General features: G+C 36.5%; 2 protein-coding genes across 2 annotated transcripts; both read right to left on the bottom strand.

Moving 5' to 3' along the window:
• Positions 1–11,500: 11,500 nt before the first annotated feature.
• On the bottom strand, positions 11,501–18,428 carry LOC116303950 (homogentisate 1,2-dioxygenase). The gene is made up of 15 exons (XM_031713576.1): positions 18,398–18,428; positions 18,242–18,307; positions 17,749–17,837; positions 17,519–17,624; positions 17,060–17,116; positions 16,603–16,694; positions 16,182–16,216; positions 15,519–15,598; positions 15,290–15,389; positions 14,239–14,360; positions 14,000–14,104; positions 13,645–13,771; positions 13,200–13,252; positions 12,806–12,934; positions 11,501–12,074 (listed from the first exon to the last, which is right to left on the bottom strand). The coding sequence occupies exons 1-15, from the start codon at positions 18,410–18,412 to the stop codon at positions 11,943–11,945; spliced, it is 1,308 nt and encodes a 435-aa protein (XP_031569436.1). The 5' UTR covers positions 18,413–18,428; the 3' UTR covers positions 11,501–11,942.
• A 1,017-nt stretch (positions 18,429–19,445) lies between these two features.
• Positions 19,446–22,187, bottom strand: LOC116303944 (mitochondrial import inner membrane translocase subunit Tim13-A). Its single transcript, XM_031713573.2, has 3 exons — positions 22,007–22,187; positions 21,257–21,325; positions 19,446–20,977 (listed from the first exon to the last, which is right to left on the bottom strand). The coding sequence occupies exons 1-3, from the start codon at positions 22,124–22,126 to the stop codon at positions 20,876–20,878; spliced, it is 291 nt and encodes a 96-aa protein (XP_031569433.1). The 5' UTR covers positions 22,127–22,187; the 3' UTR covers positions 19,446–20,875.
• Between the last annotated feature and the right edge of the window lie 220 nt (positions 22,188–22,407).

Raw genomic sequence — 22,407 nt, 5'->3', positions numbered from 1 at the left:
AGATTTTGTCTACCTCAAATATACGCTGTTTCGCGCGGTGAGTATAATTATCTTAGCTTGTTCTCATGCAAATAATACAAGAAAATTATTGAAAGCTTTTTGTTTACAATGCTGTCTTCTTACTAGATAGTGTAAAATGAATAAATAAGTGGATTTACTTTTCAAAAACTGTTCTGTTTGTTCATTGTTAGTTCCTCAGGAAATTTAGACAAATTAAAAACTCATACTTTACAGGTAAAAAGTAGGTGAGAAGTTTATGAAGCGTTCTCGTTAAGTCAATTTTGCCCAAAGTTTCAATATCTGAACGATACCATTTTTAGAGTGCATGGTGGCTTTTCTCCAGAAATGGCGAATCAAAGTCTTGTTTTTCAAGAGGGCCGTCTTCGAATATATCGCAGACCCTTGAAGGCTTCTCAGCTGGGACGCTGGTTTTTCTTCTCAGGAATAATTGTTCTTCTCCGTTATTGATATTCGCGAGGTTTTCGCTAGTGATTGCTGTATAACTTCTTCGTCTTGTGTCAAGATTGTTCTGTCCCATCCAGATCTTCCGTTCTCGCTCGACTGAAGTACTTAAACGGTCTAAAATCTTAACACCAGTTGAAGAACCTTTTCTTTTTGTCGAACTGTTTTCCGTTACAGCCTTTTCCGAATCTGTCGGTGTCGAGCAAGAAGGTTTCCCGTCTTGTCCAAGGCACTTGTAGTTGCTTTGCTCAACATTCGATATTTCTTCTTCACCAATGTTGTTGATTCTCAAATCGAGTGTCTCTTTACAGCCCCAAAATGAATCACCTTTATTCATCCTTTCTTTATTGTCGAAGTCCAGATTCAATTTATCGATAGAAAGAAATTCAGCCATTGATATAGCTAAAATAATCCCGAGAAAATTGTCCAACAAAAATCCTCTTCGAACAAACCTCGAAATAGATGAATTCTATAGCATGCACGTCAACTATATTGCAATTCTTTGAGAAATAAGATAAATTCCGGAATAGAAAAAGTTTTTAAGCCAAAGAGAGACAATATTATCGTGCAATATTGCTTAATGTTAATGAAAAATAAAACTGGTATGAACTTATTTAGTTTGTTAGCCGCCAACGTGTGTTGTTTTTCGTTTTCCAGCTGTAGCAACATATAACACTCGATCTACATTTAAGTGGAAATCTTTCAACGGTTTCTAACATTTCATTGGTTTTCTATAACTGACACCTCGTCAAAGGAAAAACAAAAATTTAAAAATTTCAATCAACTCTATGCTATTTGATAATTTGATTGCTTCGGGATAAAAAAAGATTTATTAAGACTGATAAAGAGAGCAGAATATGCTTCTTGTTATTTTCTGGTAACCATTAAATTTGTTTTCACGTCGAAATGACTTCCTAATTTTAATGATTTCCGTAATTTTGCAGAATAATTTTGCCAATTCAGTTGTGCGGGGATAAAAGCCGAGAGAGTGTTTGTGATGTGACTGGGATTAAGCTTTTGTAATCATCACTCTCAAATGCAGCACTTTTCTCCAGACATGGCGACCATTAAACAACAACAACTACGGCAATAGTAGTATCTAGAAAGAAAAAGAAAGAAATAATACAAAAGCCGCTATCGATAAATAAAATAAGCTTATTTCATCCTAACCTTGAGAAAAACCAAAAAACCAGAAGGTGAATCAAAAGAAAAACTGGAAAATCGCGTTTCTTACATTTTAACCAAGATGGCGACTATGACGTCACAAGAAATCGAGCAATTTACTTTTCGTTTATATTTTCAATAGTTACTTATTATTATTTCATATTCTCTTGATAATACTAAATAACATAAAAAGCAGGAGCTAAAAAAGCTAAGTTAGAAAGAAAAGAAAGGAAAAGAGAAAAAAAAAAAAAAAAAAAAGAGGAAAAAGGAGCGGTACGTGGTCCTGGGAAGGAGTTGGGAAGGAGAAGGTGTTCGACTGCCTTTGAGCCCGCATTCTCCCTGGTCAGCAGTATGAAGAAAAGTTAAAGTTACGTAATAATTCCAAAATGGCGGCGTCGGTACCAAACTGAGCCTTTTACTGTTCCAAGTTTAAAAAAGACTCAAACTCATCCATCAAATTTTCATTTAAATTGAGTCACGCTCCAGCCTCATTACATGTCATTATCACACTTAGAAAACCACACGTATCCAATTCAATAGCCTCTTGAGCGTCAGACTCCAAATTTATTTGCCACTTATCAAATTTAATCGTTTTCAGTTATATTTGCCAAGGAAAAATCAATTTCATACAGCAGTTTAAATATTTGCAAGGCAGAGTCGTTGAAGAAAAAAATCAATAGCAAAGCCAAATAGGTTAGAGTTTGTGGGACAAATTCTAAAAGTCGAAATTCATTAGAGAGTTTTAGATTGACGTTCGATCAGTGAAAAATTCTTTTAAATAACTGAAAAGGAATCGCAAAAAAATCCAAGTAGTAGAAAAACAAAAGAATATTTGTCTTTGGTGAGAAAGTTTGCAAGAGGTAAAGTAAAATACAGGAAAACGATGAAAACGTGGTCACGTTTGCCGTTTGCGGGAAGCCAAAAAAAATTAATCTAAAACTTTCTATTGTCTTTTTCCTGTCTCCCCGATTAGTAGGGCACTTGTGCCCGGCTAGAAGATTAGATTCACTAATAAAGTTATTATCATTATATTATTATTATTATTATTCCTTGTCTTTTTAGCATGTTATTATACTCCGTACTGACTAGCGACTGATCAGCCTTTTTCTCACGTTGAAACATAAATCGATGAGAGGCTAGTAAGTCGCTAGTCGAGGAGAGTAGTTATTCAAATAGGACGTTTGCACTCATGGCGTCATTGACCCCCCCCCCCCCCCCCGGGGGGGGGGGGGGGGGAGGGTACTCTCTTGAAAAGTGGGTAGGGGGACTCGACGGACCTTTTAGGGTCGAAAATGAGACCTCGCGTACCTTTTAGGGTCTCCGGCTGACTCCCGGCTGACTCCGTACCTTTTGGGGTCAGATTTGTTCGTTTTGAAAGATATCAAACGTCATACAAGAATATAATGGTTGGAAACTTTGTCATTTTAAATGTGGTCGTACCTTTTAGGGTCTGAAATCAGCATGTCAATTAATTTATTCCAGGGCATTGACCTCAACTACCAGACTCTCTTGCACATTTTCTTTTGTTCAGTTAATAAGCACAAATTGTCTTGCGATTCTCACGAGGAATACAATTTTAAATAAGAAAAGAAATCTGCCAAGCATTATGGTAGTGGAAGTCAAAAGACGCCATCATGCAAAGGTCCTATTGGACGCCATATTTTGATTCCGTGTATGGTACAATAAACTATTGTTGTTCATTTTTTGTTAAAATTGAAGAGTTGAAGGAGCTATAGGGCAGTCAGATCGACTCGACTGCTTCTAAATATACCTAAGTGAACATATATGAAACAATTATTTTTTGCTGTCATGGTTAAGAGCTCACGCCCGCTCATTTCCTAATGATAGAGTAGTTTCAAGGGCATGCTTCTTGGTCTAGGCTTGTCTTAGTCACGTAGGGGAAAATGTTGATCAGCGTTGTCGTGTGCTGCAGTACGAAGTGTAGTGGGGTGTAGTGTCTTGTAGAGTTGTTTGGTGTGCTGCAGTATGGGGTTTAGTGATGTAGTGTGATGTGGTGTAATGTAGTGTGGAGTTGTGTGTAGTGGAGTTGTGTGGTGTGGTGTGGTGTGGTGTGGTGTGGTGTGGTGTGGTGTGGTGTGGAGTGGTGTGGAGTTGTGTAGTGTGATGTGGTGTAATGTAGTGTGAAGTTGTGTGTAGTGGAATTGTGTGGTGTGGTGTAGTGTGGTGTGGTGTGAAGTTGTGTGTAGTGAATGTTTGGTGTGTTTGTGTATTTGGTGTGGTGTGTGTGTGTGTGGTGTGTGTGTGTTGTGGTGTTGTATTTTGGATTTTGTGGTGTGGCGTTGTGTGTGTGGTTTGTGTGTGTTGTATGTTTGTTGTATGTGTGTGGATTGTGTGGTGTGGAGTGTGTGGTTTTGTGTGTGTGGTGTGGTGTGTTGTGTGTGTTCTGTGTGTTTGAGTGTGTCGTTTTGGGTGTGGTGTGGTGGGTTATGTGGCGTGGAGTTGTGTGTTGTAGTGTGATGTGGTGTAATATAGGGGTGAGTTGTGCGGAGTGCAGTGAAGTTGTGTGGGGTGGAGTTGTGGGGTGTGGTGTGGATTTGTGTGGAGTGGTGTAATGTATTGTGGGCTGGAGTGGTGTGGTGTGATGTCATTATGCCATTCTCGTTTCTACTACTGTTGTTGTTTCTGCTTACGTTGTTGTTGTTGTCGTTGTCGTTGTTCTAGGTTTTAGTTTGTCGAATAAAAACCAATTCACGTGGTAAACTTGAAACTGTGAGTTTTATTGTATCGGTTATTGGTCACAATTTACGTCTTATGCTGTTATATTCACCTACGCTGCTTGCAGCAACAAAAAAATTTCGAACAAAAAATTTTTTTCATCCGTTATCTATTTATTATTCCCTTGTGTTAATATGTCGAAGATAAACGTGTAGGCACATAGTATCGTTTAACGAATACAATAAACGCATCAAGGGTATAAATACCTTTGTAAATGCTACTTTAACATCTGCTAGAACGATGAAAAGACGAGCGGGAAAAAAACATATTTTAGCAAAGTTGGAAACAAAAGTTTTTAGGAAGAATTGTTTCTCATAATTGCCGAAGAAGAGAATTTTTTAACGAAAATAACAATAATTAGCCCGCATAAATTCATTTAGAACCTGAATAATTATTTGGACTGAATTTGAATTTAGACTATTTAAAAATAGTGTAGATTCAGCATAATTGATTAAGAAAAAACATTAAAATTTAAAAGGACACTTGGATGAAAACGCCCTAATTTTTGAAAGTACGAATAATTGAAGTGTTTGAGGGTATTATGACTCATTTATGAATATGAAAATCAGACTAGTGAAAATTTAAAAATTTAAACACCTGCTGGACCGATGAAAACGAGTGAAAAACATATATTTTAGCAAAGTTGGAAACAAAAGATTTGGGAAGAATTGTCTCATAATTGCCGAAGAAGAGAAAGGTGTTTAACGACAACAGGAATAACAAATTTATTGAGAATCTGAATTTTAACTTTAGACAATTTGAAAATAGTCTAAATACAATAACAGTTATCAAGAAAAAACATTAGGACCGATTTACGGGGTAATTGCCAAAAAAGAGAAAAGTTTCTAACGACAATAGGAATAAAGAATTTATTGAGAACTTCATTTTTAATTTTAGATTATTTGAAAATAGTTCAAATACAGTAACAGTTATCAAGAAAAAACATTAGGGCCGATTTACGGGGTACGATCTTTTTCTCACAACAGGTGACTTGTACCACACTCCATTGCACACTTTCTTTCGTTCAGTTAAGTAGCACCAACGTTCTTACTATTCTCATGAGGAAATACAAATTTGAATAAGAAAAAAAATTCGCGAAAGATTTTGGTAGTGGGAGTCAAATGACGCCACCATGCAAACGACGTACTGTCGGCGAAACATGCAACTTGCTATCGATGATGACGACGCGCGAGCTATTAGTGACAATCGCTGATAAATCATATGATACCAATGGAAATGTTTCTCATTTTGGACAGCCTGCTAACAGTTGGGAATCGCGGTTCAGTTGTACACAAAAGAATGATAAGAATCTTTAATGATTTTCTGACATTTTAAATATAATTCATGTTTTGGTTTAATAAACACAATGTGTACCGACTTGGGCCACCAATTATAAATGCTATTATACAGAAAAAAACTTACATTTTAAACTCGTTTTAATACAATTCACACTTTGAAAGGCGGTTGGCTTGAATCTTTAGAATTATAAGCAATAAGTTAATTTACATTAAATATACAAAATGTTACTTTTTTCGAATCTCTCTTTCTAAGCGTCGACAAATTTCTATTTTTGCGCGCGAAAAGAGAGCAAAGTACGCTCCCTTGGCCGATTTTCTTAGCGCTTTCTCGATAAACGAGGAGAAAGACTCAAATGTGAAAGTCTTCTAGACCCCACTTCAAGCAACATTGGAGCCTCTAATGTTGTTTTTCCGAGCATTTTAGACTCAAAGGGGACAACTGTTTCTAAGCTCGTAAAAGTCGAGGCTCTACTTCGACCACTTGATTGAACATGTGGAAGCGAAGTCGTTGCTACTATTTCCGGTAAGGACTGCCTAAATATGGTTTCGCTGGAAGCTGAGAGACTGTAACTGTTCTTTCTTTGCTCGGGTCTTTTTTTTACCTTCGGAAAAACGGGCTCCGAGCTCGACTCTTTTCCAAGAGATACTTTGATTTCGCTTAGAAATCGCAAGGAGTTTGTATCTAAGCTTAAATCAAGGGATTTTCTGTTTTCTCGATTCGCTTTTAGGGGAATAAAAGTGTTAGAAATGATGAATTTGTCATCTTTTTTGTCTTGAATTGAATCGAAGTCTTTAGATGGTGGACTAAAAGCGCTGGTTCTCTCTGGATAATTGTGATTGTCTTCTTTTTCCGACTCTTCTTCCTTAGGGCTTGAATATAATTTTTCTTTGTTGAACCTTCTAAGCAGGCGGGGGGAAACTGGCATGGAAAAACGACGATTTTGATAAAAATCTAAGCCTGTCCTATCTTTCTTTAATCCGTGCGATGGAGAGAGATTTTTTGCTGTAGGATTTGTTATTTCTTCGTAACTCTTTCCGCACGACTCCTCGTCTTGTCCGAAGCTTGGAGTTTTCGTTATTGGAGTAAAGTAAACCTCATAGTCGCTCTCTTTGTCGGTTTTCTTCTGTTTCCCCTTAGGTGGTGTTTGCGGCTTTAATACTAAACCTTCCCCACCATGTTTGGATGTTAAATGTTGTTTTCTGTCCAAAGGAGCTAATATTGTCCTACCAGATTTACATTCGTTCCCTTTAGCACAAAGGTGTGACTGTGGGTCACTAGAACTAATCCATGGTACCGATGAATGTTCTTTTGTTGGGACATTAAGTGCCGTACACAGCGTCCACACGGCGTCTTGTTGTGCTCTACTGTACTCCAAATTCTCTGCTTGTCCAAGAGACGGAAGACGAGAAGTTTTACTCGGTATTTTTTGTCCATTTGCTCTAGACTTCGCTCTGTTTATTTCTTGCCTTTCCAGCTGTTTATCGTCAGGGAAACTCTTCATTTTCCTTATTGTCTCGCATGGTATGTCATCCTCGTCTTCGTCTTTCACGAAATCCTTCTCTTCCCTGACGACTTTGTTATCGCCAAAACATATATTTAACTCCTCAACCGATATGAAACTATCTTCCATCTCAAATTTGAATCGTTTCGCTCGAAGTTTTGACAGGTTTTTACTTCTAACTTCCTCTAATCGTTGCCTGGATGTGAATCGTAGCACGGCTGTTTCTTACATATATATGTTCGCTGTCCTCGGAAGATTGACTAAGAAGCGTCATGAACTAAATGAACTAAAAGCCCAACTAATTTTATAAATTGTATAAATTGTATAATTCTTGATCAAACCACCTGCATACGAGTTTCCTATGGATTATCTTAGTTGTCGTCAAAGTTTTCACCAAAAACTGACGTAACTCTCAAATTTGAATCCCAAATGAGCCGAGCCGAGTCTTTCTGAACTGTTTACCTTTATATCGATGGTTTCTCGTTTTCCAAAGCTTTTAGAACATCCGCGAAACGATTAAGAGGCATTGTTTTCGTCTGGAAAGAGATTTCCTGGAGCCATAATATTTTTCATATTTTTTTTCATATTTTTTTAAAGACCTCTAACAATGTCGTGATTAAAAATATTCAAAAGAAAATGTAATTTTAGTGGAATAAATAATTTTTAAAAAATATTTCTTCAAAAATAAATTTTTGTTTTTTCAAGTCGGTACTTGATAATTTTCAAGATATGGTTCAGCTTTAAAGCTAAAAATATCTGAGTTAGAGGTCTAAAATAACTAAGAATGAAGGGTTGAAATTAAGAGCATAGCGGGATAATTTTTGGCGCTAAGTAGGCTATTTTCAATCATTTTGTTGATGAACGACAACATAGTTTATCAACTTACAATCACCACCTCCCAAAATTTAATTTTTGAACTTTCGATAAAATAATTGTCTTTAGTAATCTAAATGCTGGTTCAAGGCTCTTGAACAGGAATACCTCAATTATAAGATGAATTACTTTGAAAGCGAAATTTTCTTAAGAAATTAGTTGTCATGAAGCGAGTAAATATATCTGTCCTACTAAAAACACTGCCCTTTATGTAAAAAAAGACAGCATTTTGTTGGTTTGGCAGTCTTGTGACTCTTAAATACACTCTGTTTCAGTAGGCTTGCAAAAAAGAAGATGAAGCATGATATATAGTAGGTAATAATAAGTAAAATACACCCTTTTTCGCTCGCAAAAAAGGGAAGCATAACAAACAGCAGGTGACAAATAAGAAAAAGTAAATAAATACTTAGAATCGGAAAGACGTGACGGAAAACAAGAGCGTTGGTAAGCGTTTTTTATATTAATCACGTTTAAAAGTAGGTGTTCGTTTGTACGTAACCGGGTGAATCCATACGTCGACAATGGGATTTTCTCAAGTTGCAACGTCTTGTTGACTGACACAATAGATTTTCCCCGCGTGGCCTCGCATTCAAGCCCTTCAGTACGAGGCCGAGAGGGTAAACGAAGGTTATTTTTCTCATGGGAATAAATGTGACAACGTTTGATCAAGGTCCACTGATCGGTTTTTAGGTGGGATTCATTTAATCCTAACAAATAAATCCAGAAAAACAAACATTAATTGAACGTGAAACTTGTTTTAGTTTTTGCTTGTTTGTTGTGAAGTGTGATCGTCCGGATGAGTGTAGTCTTGAGAAAGACTGTTGTTGGTGGTGACTGACGTTTCGACAACCTGAGCGGAAGTCGTCTTCAGAGTCCAGTGAGAAAACACGAGACAGTCGTTGTCATTTATACGATAAAGTTATATACTCGTTTTAGCTCGTTGTTTGAACTTGTGACATGACGTGAAGGCCACGAAGAGGACACAAATACAATTTTTTTTTTCTTTCTCTTTGTTAGTTTTTTTCCTTTTTTTTTTTTTTACAGGGATTTAGGAAAACGGTTCCGTACATTATCACAAAACAAGGAAGTAAAATGAGCGGACGAAAAAACGCATGCGAAAATCGATAAGAAACAAAGAAAGGAAAACGAAGAACAAACGTGCCAATGAACAAGCGCGAATGAAGGCATGACGTAAGAAGGGACTAATGGACGGATGCATCGTCATATACTAATGAATGAACATTGGAAAAAATTGAAGATCTTTATCATTGTCCAGTTCCTACCGATTAATCCTGCCCACATGTTGTGTCAAGTGTAATAAGAGTGCATACCATATATCCGTGAAAAAAGTTGTAAGAAATGGCACAAATTAAGTGATTTTATTTTTAAAATAATAATAATTTTGAAAAATAGCAGTAAACTCTGAACCCATTGTTTTCTTTTTTTTTTTTCCTTTTTTTTCTTCTCTCAACTAGAATAAGAATAGATTTTAGAATAGGTTTTATTTATTAACCTCCTTAGTACAGATAATTTTAGATAATGGCTAATAAATTAGTATTTTACATACATGCAATGCTACATACATTTTTAACATATACAGTCAATGTCATTTTAACGTTATCCACCAAAAAAAGACATTTACACATTTAGACATTTAGACATTTAGACTAAAAGAAATATCACGTGTGTTTCCTCGAAGGTTCTGGCATAAAACAAACGCTGAAATACCATTCTTCATCTTAAATCCTCGCTAAATGGTCAGGGCATTCTGGATTTTCGATTCACGAGTTGAATTTTACATTTAAAGTTCAGGCTGACGCACACGAGGCAAAGAATAAATAATGAAACACGTGATATATCCTTATAGTCTAATTGTGTAAATGTGTAAATGTGTAAATGTCTTTTTTCGGTGGACAACGTTAATGATTTTGACTGTATATACATATACAAGAAAAGTGACATACAAAATATATTTAGTTAACACAAGATATCTTGTCAAGTGATGCTGTTGTTTCTTTTGTTAAAACAATAATAGATAAATTTAGCTATGACATTTTGGGTGTTTTTTGCTGCATTCTTGTCAATATATAATAGCTTATCATTGTTATTGAGTGACTGAAAGTAAATCCTAATGTTTGCTACCGAGAAAAGTCCATCTCTTTCACATGTGTAGTAAGAACAAACAAATAAGAAATGAAATTCATTTTCTACGCCATTTTTATATAGTTTACATATTCTATCTTCGGGATTTGTGTAAGGTCGTGTATATCGTCCTCTCTCTATTTCCAAGCAATGATCACTTACTCTCAATTTTGTTAAAGTGCTACTACGACGAAAATCGCTCAAACTTGGATTCAGCTGAAACTTCCTAAAAATACTCTTTAAAGGTTCAATAATCACTGTATGAAGTGTTTTCTCGATATTCAGGACGAAAGTATGATATTTTTACGATTATTTTTTGGAGTCTGTGACGTCATACACTCAACATCGAACATCGCGACATATATTTCTTTGTATATAAATCCTTAATTTATTTTATTCCTATGAAGCCCAAAGGGTGGCTAATGTGCTTATTTCACATTACTTGTGACTATAATTTATATTTTGGGGTGTTTGGGTATTTCTTTCTCCCTTTACTACTGATATTTTGATCATAAACTACAAAGAAATGTATGGAGCAATGTTCGATGTTGAGTGTATGACGTCACAGACTCCAAAAAATAATCGTAAAAATATCATACTTTCGTCCTGAATATCGAGAAAACACTTCATACAGTGATTATTGGACCTGTAAAGAGTATTCTTAGGAAGTTTCAGCTGAATCCAAGTTTGAGCGATTTTCATCGTAGTAGCACTTCTATGTTTAATATTTTTGACTTCTGTTAAATATTCCTCGTTTGAAATCTTTTTTGAATATTCTGTAAGTTCTAAGTTTCTAAATCAGGTACCGAAATTAGCGGTCGTCCAGTCGTCAGGGACGACTAAAATTTGCAAATGACGACTAGATTTTGGAATGTGGTTGTCCTTCTGACGACCTACGTTTTTGCCAAGGTGTTTTCTTTTATTAAAAAAAAAATAAAATAAAAGAGTCTGTAAAGTCCGAATATAATTCTAAATTATATTTCTTCTGTTTAAAACCTAAAAAGTTCATTTTTCAATTGATAAACTTTCAAAATTCAAGACTTGTCAATAATTTATAGAATTTTGTTAGTTAACTTTTTTACGGATATATGGTATACACTTTATATGTCATGCATTCTACTCAATCGAAACGAAAGCAGTGCTAAATGAAGAGCAGAAACATTGCAGCCTCAAAAAACCCGAGGCTGCGTATTCCTGGCCAGCACCATGAATGAACCTCATAACCGTGAACAACTCAAAGTAAAAAAAAATCGACCGCTTTTTAAACATATCTCGTACCCAGTTCAATTCGGCTTCAATAGCAAAAGTAAAAAATAAACAGCATTTAAGTTTGACATTCATGAAGAGCATGAAATAGAAAATGTTTATTTCCCAACCGCGCCGCTATAAATATTATTGCCAAACGCGCTTTTTATTTCCTTTACATCTTAATTTAAATTACGTCACTTCCGGTATGCCATGTCAGATTCATTTTTAACGAAATCCACAGTTATATTACTTGATAGTATAGCCCTCGATGTTTTTTCGAAGCTCCGAAACTGACCTACGGTGACTACATTGAGGTTCTTAAAAATCTTTATCCCATGTAATTCTGGACCTAAATTTATGCTATTGTAAAAATTATATTCTAAAAAAAAAGTCGAGTCTGGACTGGATAAAATACAGTAAAATGTATGAGTACATCAGGTCCAACCTCGACTTGAAGCCATTGTTTCGTGGACAAGGTCTATTTTTAAACGTAGCCGTGTTTATTTAGTTAAACGAATTAAGGTTTCTTGGGATCGAAATGTTTCTGTAGGTCCTGCCAGCACTTGTAGTACTCAGGATCTAGTTTCTGACAGGTTTTCAAGCCCCATTTGGTGACAGTCATACTAAGAGATGACTCAAACATGAAGGCCTAATGAGAAAAATATAAAAAGTTTCAACTTTCTAAGTGAAATCAGGGTAAACTGAGAGAAAAAATCCCAGTTTGGAATCCTATTGTAAATTAGTACATTATTAAGATTTTTTTTTTTTTTGCAAAAAAAAAAATTAGTTTAAATATTTTTTGCAAAAAGTCGTGACAAAATGCTTTTTGTGACTTTATTGATTTTGACCAACAAACAGAGATTCAAATTTATTTAGATTTAAATTTATTGAATTTTAAAATGAAGTTCGTTATAGAAGAGACAATGTCACAGCTGCAGACTCAAAAAAGTGTCGTTCAGTTTTGCAGAAGGAGGATAACCAGGTATCCTGGAAAAAACCACCTTGGATACACAGGAAAGATCGACCCTACGTGCCACACAGGATTAAAGGATAATGACACAGTAAAGAGTGAACAAGCAACTCTACTCACATATGACACAAGGTCCCTTTCTAGGTACATTGCACCAATTCCCAATCCCCTTCAAATCCCTATATCCATCTCACAATCAACCATTTAAGAAATCATTAGTAAAGGCCAGACACTGAGGGTGGTCTTTGCCAGGGTTTACTTACTCCGTCAGTGGTTTTTTTATGTCCCTCCATTGCAGGGTGAGGTAGTGTGGAGAGACGGGACCGCTATTTTACATGGTCATCCAGGCCACATGAAGGTCTAACCTTTTTTAGATATTGCTAAAGATATTGTCATTTGGTTTTACTTACCATGGTACCATCTGCAACTCTCTCTGGTTTCAACTCTGCGTTACTTGCTTTCTCAAAGCACTCTCTATCAGGTCCATGTGGTGTCATCATGCTATGTAGACTACCTCCACCAGGCAAGAATCCACCCTCCTGTAACATCAGTATATCACGTCAATACAGACACACGCCTTGATTTCATTCACTGAGCCTGTCAGCTCCATGGTTATTCTTGGCTACTGACCACGAGAATTAAGGCCCAGAGGGTAACTAAGATAACTTTATTCTTACCTTGGCTTCATAGGGGCCTACGATAAGAGCCTGCGTTCCTCGTGGTCAGGTCCATTGTTGTTCTTGGCTGCTGGCCACGAGGAACGAAGGCTCAGAGGGTAACTAAGATTAAGAATTTTATTCTTACCTTGGCTTCGTAGCGGCCTAAGATAAGACCCATAAACTCACTCATACAATTTCCTGGGAGTTAAGGAGGAAGCTCTCTTTAGTACACATTGAGTTCCATATCTAGTTTGAATTTGCCCTAACTTAGGAACCAGTCATTATTTAAGTTGGGGGTGGGGGGGGGGGGGGGGGTGGGGGGGAGAAAATGGGGGGCCCTCAATTTTTTTTAGTGGAACATGGGGGGCCTTGAAAAGTCAAAAGGAGGATTGGGAGGATTCTTTAAATGATTAAAGGGGGATACCCATAAAAACATGGATGCTATTAGGTAAGGGTCTGGAAATTTTTTGGCAGACAGACAGACAAACGGACTGTTTGTACCCAAACTAGACCACAATGCATCCTTGTTATCTAACTCAGAAATGGACTTTAAATATTTCCCTTAGGGTGAAATAAATCGTCATGCTTACTGTGGTAGTAGGGAGGTCTGAAGGTGTCATCTGCCACGCCCCATCGAGGAGGGAAAATTACAAAGTCAGCGATGGCTGTACCAGGTTTGTTGCTTTGACACGTGAGAACTGTGAATACCGAAGGATCCTAGAATTGACATTAAATACATAACAATTAGACATGAAGCTTGAATGGTCTATGAATCAATGTCCCATGACAGGGCTTAAATAACGACAGGGCTCAGACAATGTCTGCTTAGAATTGTAACTTGTTGGGCAAATCTTTGCCTTGCTGGTCATTTTGACCAGTAACTTAAAGCCAGAAATGAGGCAAGACTAAGCTAAAGGGGTAAAGAAGCTTTGAGAATATTCTTACCACATGGTCCTTTGATACTGTGTTGATGGTGATAAAGTCGGCCAGGTTGTACTTGTACGGTGCATAGTTACCGTGCCAAGCAACAACATCGAACGGAGAGTGTTTCTGAAAAAGAAATTTCTTTATTTTGAAGGCCAATAAAGTTGTTTAAACCATGTGGGAGTGCTTTCACTCACACTCACTACCACCACATTTACACAGCGCTAGACTCACATGTTGATCTTGAAGGCTCACTCTACCTGAGTTGCAGCAAACAGTTTCCCTTGGTATTTGGAAATAACTGTAAACTCTTTGACATCTCTGTCTTCATACCAGGCTACTGGGGTAAGGAAATCCCGGGGATTGGCTAGGCAATTGGCACCTGTCAATCAAATACAGCACAATGAAGAGATAGCATAGGAATCAAAATCTTCCATGTCTTCTTCCATTTTTTTAGTCATCCCTTCCTTCCCACTTTAATCCATGTCTTTGTTACCCCCTCTATCTACAGATCCATCCATTCATTCTTCTATTTCAACATTCCATAAATTAACCCAACCATACTGTCAATTTACTGATTCATCTTTCTTGATTGTCTGTCTGTCTGTCCACCTGTGGTGCAGTCTGTCTGTCCAACCATCCATCCCTCTATCCTTTGTCCATCCATCCTTCTGTCCATCTAACAATCCCTACAAACATTTATACATCAAAACACTCTCTCTCTTTCATTTTCCCATTCTCCTTCTATTCTTTCATCCATCTCTTTCTACCCCTCCCCTTCAATATCTACAAACATCTTTGTGACTACAAGAAGTCATTCTGAGAATAATCTAAATACAGAAATAAAAAAATAAAAAATGGGATTTAAATGGGATTGATTAGTGGTATTTCCAGAGAGTGGCTCTTCATCCACTGAATGCCAATAGTCCTATTCACAGTTCCCTGCGCCATCTTGAAAGGTAGCCATGCCTTTGCATCAAAGTGAGACGAACGGTGAGCTTGCAATGATAGAGACCTTTTTCTAATACCTTGGACAATTATTCACAAAGATAGCCGTGCCGTTGCATCATAGCGAGACGAATGGTGAGCTTGCAATGATAGAGATGTGAATAATTGTCCAAGGTATTAAAAAAAGGTCTCTATCATTGCAAGCTCTCCATTCGTCTCGCTATGATGCAACGGCACGGCTATCTTTCAAGATGGCGCAGGGAACTGTGAAGGGGACTATTGGAGTTTAGAAGTTGATTTTTGCAAAGGAAGAAAATTTCTTCAACCCAGAAAAACCCTTGAAGTATAGACGAGAATAATTACCTATTGGACCCAAGCTTGGTAGTTCAAAATGTCCATCGAAGACCTCCAAGATGTATCCTCTAGAGGGCTGGTCGACATCTATCGAAAATCTTATCCCAAGCTATAAGAAAATATTGAATAAGTGCAGGTCAAAATTCTGACCTTCAGAAAAAAATAAGAGAAAAAATCAAGTACAGAATAGTTTGATTGGCACCTGTCAATCTAGTAATAATTTGAATGTATTTCATACCTGGATGACACAGATTTCATTGGGTTTGACTTGCATCTTTCCAAACTCTGTGGTAACCAGGATGGTCCCTTGTTGTGGAACTGCCAACAAAGTGAAGACAATTAATTTTTGTAAAAAACGTTCGTCATTTTTTTTGCCCAACTTCTGCCCTGATCTAAGTCAAGGCATGGTTAAATCACAGAAAACTTTACTAGCTTGTGAAGCCAAGCACACGAAAAGACCTTTTTCAAGTTCCAAATTACTGCTATGTTGCTTGATTTACAGACTTGTTTACTCAGGCTTATCCTCGTATCAGTGTCTAAATATTCACAAATATCAAAGGTAAAGTAAATAATGTGCACTTTCAACAATACGAACAATTTGAAATTCCACAGACCTTCACTGGAGCATGTGAATATTCCGAACAAAGTTGAGGCTAAGCCTGAGCAACAGAGAACTCGAAACTGGAGTACTGAACCCAAGACTCGAAAGGTGAGAGGTGATTGAACTAGTACCAACACGACCTTGATACCCAAAGTATCAATTCAGTGACTGATAGGGAGTGACAGTTCAGTCATCTGAACTAGATCAGTCTTGATGAAAGTGCGTGATGACCCAACTCACACAATAACTTAATATGAGAGTATAAAGTATAAAAGTATAAGTATAAAATAGTGTAAATACCTATTAAAAGGTCACCATCTGAACTGTAAAAACACCTGTTGAATATCATTAGTAGAATAAGTATTCATTACATCTGCAGGGGCAGTGACAGGAGATTTAGCAGGGGATTGAGGTAAAACTTTGGAATAAAGAGTAATGTAAAATCTAAAGAGAAAGTAATTAAATTTTGTACTGATATTATTGCTGGCTTTCATTCAGCTGATAAAAGTTTTTGAATCTCATTATCTGCTCCAGATGGTGGTCAAACACTGACCACCATGTGCTGTCAACCAGAAAGAATTCTAGTGAAAACTTGTGCTTCAGCTGATGAACATTCCGCACAAGATGAAATTACGTCACCAGTGCAACCCAGCAATAAATCATGCTGCTTTTGTCATTGTTTGCATGGCTACTTATTTTTTCTCATAGTATGGATACTTACTTGTTTGTCATGGACACATTGCAAGTATAAACATGAATAGCAACACCATGCCGACTGCATGGATCACCAGCACCGCAAACAGTTTTAAGGCCCTAAAGTTCAAATAACATGAAAACATTTAAATAATAATACAAATATTAATTGACACTCAGGGTCTTAAAATAAAACCAACATTTAGGATTTTAAAATAACTGTGAAGAAGGTGCTGCCTTTATAATTACATCTCCAAATGGTTAGACCTTCGCGTGGCTCGGATGACCACATTAATGGCCATCCCACCCCTAATTAACTAGAGACGTTAAAAGAGGACCAAAAATTTATCAGTCATCAAGTACTGTCAAGTATTATCCTTTATGAAAAAAATTTATTTATTTTATTTATTTATTGAACACCATCATCACCATCACCACCCCCACCTCCACTTCTAAAAAAAAAGACTTTTGGTTCATATACTTACTTTAACAAAATCCACTGTGCTGCCTTTCTCTGGTAAGTCAAATGGTTTCCAACGCATCTAAGAAGAACACAGACCATGTGTTAGAGCATAATTTATACCAATGGTTAAAGATATTGGTAACAATGATGATTAATATTGATGGAAGCTGGTGCTATGCTGAACCTCCATGATTAACAAAATGTTTTAAGGGTGTTTCTCTCATTACTGTGGTTTCGATATTCTACGAACTCAGACATTACAACAGCTTGTTGTGAAACTGGTTTTATACTGCTGCTAGTCAAGAACATAACATATGAGGTATCGGCTTATTATTTTTGATTGACAGCAGCGAAAAACAAATTTCAGCATGCAGCTCATAACTACCAAGAATATCAAAAACAGCAGTAAATAATGTTATTATTACGATCCGACTACGGAACCGATAGAGATGAATACAGTATGTAAAACTAGATTATTTACTTGGTTTGGATCAGGATCAACTTCCTTCCAATCATTTGTTAAATAGCCCTGTGCAACTGGCTTGAAAGGTTGGTGAACAACTGATGGACGAATCCTATACAACCAGCTACGAACAAAATATCAAAAAAGATGCAGGTTTATTGGGCAGGAATTTTCAATCCAAAAAAAAACACATAAAACCACAAATATCTCTGATTCTCATTATACACCGTGCATGGTTAGATCTATACCTGCGCATATTGTCTTTCCGTGGAGCCGTAAAGGCACTGCCTGATAACTGTTCTGCATACAGACCATATGGACATTTTTGGGGGTTATTCTATTTTTAAAAAATTAGATAAAATTATTTATGAAAATGGGATTTTATGAAATGGGATTTAGGTCAATGGGAATAAAAAATGATATCTCCACAATTCGTCACTCGAACTCTGTTTTTCCTTCTATCTTGGCTTGAAAATAAGAATGTGAGTCAATGATGTACAACATCTAAATTATTGAGTAAGCTGTGCTTCAAAAAAATAATATAATTAAAACAAAATTTTCACGCGAGCAAAAAATTTGCTAACCGCAGATAATATTGTGATATAATCCAATCTAAAATGATTTGAATTGGAAACTTATTTTTACTGCTAACTTTAAAATAACGATGAGACAAGACTAAAGATTAATATGTAAATATTCGAGCTTGTAAGGTGTAAATTCGGCAAAAATTTGATCACAAACCTGGCCTTTTGGCAGCGCTCCTGGTAAAGCTTCTGAAGTAAATTCATTACCAAAACCTGACATATACTGTAAATCAATGATAAAGTCTGTTATTTTTGTGAAAATGTTTAGGAATTATGAAGTTTTTGGTGATATTTTTAAAAGGTATTTCTTTACCTTGAAATCCGCCATCTTGTAGTCGTGGACACGTGTGGGAGTATTATGGGTAAGACTGTGATTGGCTGACTGAACGACACTCCTCCAGGACAACCCTTTTTAGTTATGGATGGATGGGAAATTGGAGAAAAATGAATGGAATTTATTTGAGGAAACATGAAAAATGGGAAATACGAAGGAAAAAAGAAAAATGAAAATGGAAAAAGTGGAAGGGCAAGATAAGAGAAAAATTAAAGAAAAAAATGCAAAGAGAGTAAAGAAAAAAACAGACCTCTTAGCTTGAGCATGTTAATCTTTTTTCCCATTTTCAAATTACGTGTCGTTCCCTAAAGTACCATTCTTTCATTAACAGTTGCACATGAGAAGACACATGAATATGGGTACAACTCAAACAAAGAATATTTAACTGAAATGAAAACGAAAGGAAATAATGAAATAGAAGCAAAAGCAAAGGAAAGGGAAAGGGAAAAAGGAAAGAAAGGGAAAGAAAAGGATGGAAAAAGAAAGGAAGAAAATGAGATAATAAAGTTGTGGAATGGGAAGTGTTTGATTTTCCATATTTTCTCTCATGACTAAACGCCAATATAGTATCCTTCTCAATATATAATGTACATTTTTTATGGGACTACCAATCTATAAATGAATAGACCTCTTCGGCTTAGGCATGTTTTTCCATTTCAGACCACGTGTCATTCCCTAGAGTATCCTTTCTTTGCTTAACGGTTGCGTTTAGTTGCACATGAGAAGACACATGAATATGGATACAATTCAAACAAAGAATATATTTCTCAAGGGAATGACACATGGTCTGAAATGGGAAAACATTAGGCCCAAGCCGATGAGGTCAATTCAAAGGATATCTAATGGACCTCTCCTGACAGTATCCACAGCAGCTATGTAGATTCCCCCCCCAAATGACCTCATATTCATGTGCTTCAGGATGAGGCTATGCTTCACTTGCTAAACAAAATATTTATTCTCCTGGGAGTAAATATAGCACTGTGTGACAAAGACCATTATGCAGTTTTGAGATATGCTATGCACAAAATCAGACACCATAATTTTTTTATTCATACAAAGTTTTCAATCTTACAGTTCCTTCTGTCAAATGGAATAAACTAAATTATAACGTAGATGAAAAATTGGCTTGGTTCATTTGAAACATAGTGGTAATCAGACTCGTTGTTAGGACCTTGAAAGGGTTTTTTTGTCTTTCTACCACTCTTGCCCTTTCTTGAAAAACTAAAATAAAGCTAAACATTATTTTGTACTCCTACAAAGGTGGAGGGGGGGAGTTTTGTTCCAACCATTGAACCACCCCTAGCAACGGGCCTGGTAATGTAATGTAAAGTACATCAAAAAAAGTATCCTAACACATAGAACCTTTGCACTAAATCCTAGACTGGAAGACGTAATGACCTAATTTATAAGGAATGATGTCAAATGTAGTCAAACATTTGGGATTTACACTCATGAGAAAACAATTATGATATCAGTCCATTTGTACAAAAGTTAAGGATTATCTGTATTTAGTAAAAATACACAGGTGATTATAGAAAATCTTGTGCGCAGATTGGTCAAGAAACTCACACTATCACATGATAATCACCTTGAGCAAAAATCCAAAATGGCGGCCAGCCGCTTTGTTGCTGTTACCGGGAAAATCTTTTTTTGTTTTTGTTGAAAGAATCACCTGTGTATTTATACTAAAACAATTATTTTCCTCAGGCTAAGTGCTTATCGGGGAATATTTACCTAGCCGCTCGAAGACTCGCGTATCAGTAAATATTCCCCGATAATCACTTCGCCTCCGGCAAATATTGTTAAATGTCTTAATCAATCTATGATTTGATGCAATAATTTTCCAATTTTCCAGCCGCTTTGTTGCTGTTACCGGAAAAAATGTCTTTTATCTTTTTTTTTTTTTTGAAAGAATCACCTGTGTATTTATACTAAAACAATTATTTGCCTCAGGCTAAGTGATTATCAGGGAATATTTACCTTGCCGATCGAAGACTCGCGTCTCAGTAAATATTCCCTGATAATCACTTCGCCTTCGGCGAATAATTGTTAAATGTCTTAATCAATTTATGATTTGATGCAATAATTTTCCAATGACATGTGTATCAGAAATAGTACATATTCTTGTTCACTAAAAACTGCTGTGTTTTATGACTGAAGTCTCATCTGTACAGGTTAAGCTTCGTTCAAGTTCAAATCATTTCCAAATTACTCAACTGTCACGTAAAAAATGTACAAGTTGAATAATACTAATATTTTGACGTCCAACTGATTTTTAATGGTATATATTACTGACTTTTAAACTAGGCTTAACTTTAACAAACTAGTCTATAGTCTTCAAAAACAGTGGTGTGCATTGATTGTGAGACTGTATTCAAAAGCGATATCTGTCTCACAGGAAATATAAACCCATCCCCTGACCCTCACTGAAAAGAGCAAATCAACAAAAGGCAATATTCAATGTCCCATGCTATGTTCGCGCTGTAATCTTGCATTGTATGCTCTTGATACTGTGTTCCATGAGTCCATATATCGATCCATACATAACGCTATACATTTCTGAAACCAACAATCATAAAAATCAGTTACCATGGCTACCAAATTAATTTTTTTTAATGTGTAAGCCAATCAAAGAGCATAGAAAATAAGTGGTGATAACTAGTAGAGTACTAGGGTGGACATAGAAAATAGGTTTGATAAAAACAAGCACTCAGGTTACTACAGGTACGTGACTGTCAAAGTCCATGTGCCACACCACCTCCACAATATTGTGCCTCCCTCTCTTGGGCAATACAATGACAGGCATATTGCATATTTCCTCGAAAGAATCAAACCTACCTGCTCAGAGTTGTCCAGTGATGTTCCTGGTTTGTATATGCATTTCTTGAAACATTTATCAGACATTTTCTATAACAGAAATGAAAAATAAAATAGGTAAGTGGGTAATAGAGTACTGTCAATCAAACATATCATTCCCGTGTACCTTTATGCACCATCCAATGTTAAGCCCAAGGGGGGGGGGGGAGGGAGACCCCAGGGGCATTTGACATTTTGAAATTTTCAAATTCCCTGCCCCCTGGACAACTGATGAATGTCAAATTTCCACCCTTAGTACATATTTATTATTGTATTTTCTGCCTTTTTCGAGATCGCAGCCACGAAAATTCCTTACCCTGAGGGGGTTGATGATGTCAATTTCTCGAGGGTAGCCTGCCCCCCTACCCCTGGGCTTAACATTGATAGGTATTGATAGATGCATTATTTGATTGAAGGCAGTTTGTTGCCTATTTACTTATTGTGACGTTTATCTATAATAGACTACTATACTCTATTATTGCAAACATACATTTTAGTTCCAAAAAATCATGTACAGTTTATTGCATAAGCTTGTCGAACAAACTCGCCTGATTTAAGTCACAATTTTACGTTCTGAAATCACTTGGAAATAAATGTTTAAACCAAAAATGATGTCTTAAACAACAGCAGCATTAACGATGATAAACTCGAGGCTCTATTGCTGGGAATTTCTTGATTTGAACGAATTTCTGTCGCTAAAAATTAAGGTTTATCCCACATGGGTTTACTAACTTGTAATAATTCCTGAGCAGCAGCTACAGCGATCTGGCTCTTGACTTGATCCATGAGCTGTGCTCTCTTAGAGCTGTCCAGCATACCAGCTGAACTACTACCCATATCAAAATCAGACATTTTAAAGCTGTTTTTTCTGCAAAAATCTTCAGCAAATTTTGAGATCTGAACACATGGAGTATTAAAGTGAGCCTGCGATGCCTTGAGCTAACCACAGGAAGCCCATAAGTCTTGTTTCTTAACAGTGGATTGGAAAAACGTTAAAACTGGCTTAATCCAAAATATAAGTAGATAGGGCAAACAAGGTGCTACTTTCAAACGTCTGCTAAGATTTTTTTACTTTATTTTTCATCTTGACGATTTTATTGAAGTTTTTAAGCATCGCTATAATACGACACCAC

Source organism: Actinia tenebrosa, unplaced genomic scaffold (assembly GCF_029948245.1).
Source record: "Actinia tenebrosa isolate PJP-AT-01 unplaced genomic scaffold, QUT_ActTen_1.0 PGA_scaffold1__47_contigs__length_23844297, whole genome shotgun sequence".
Lineage (NCBI taxonomy): Eukaryota > Metazoa > Cnidaria > Anthozoa > Actiniaria > Actiniidae > Actinia > Actinia tenebrosa.
The sequence above is the reverse complement of the archived record's forward strand: the minus strand, read 5'-3'. Positions and strand labels throughout refer to the sequence as shown.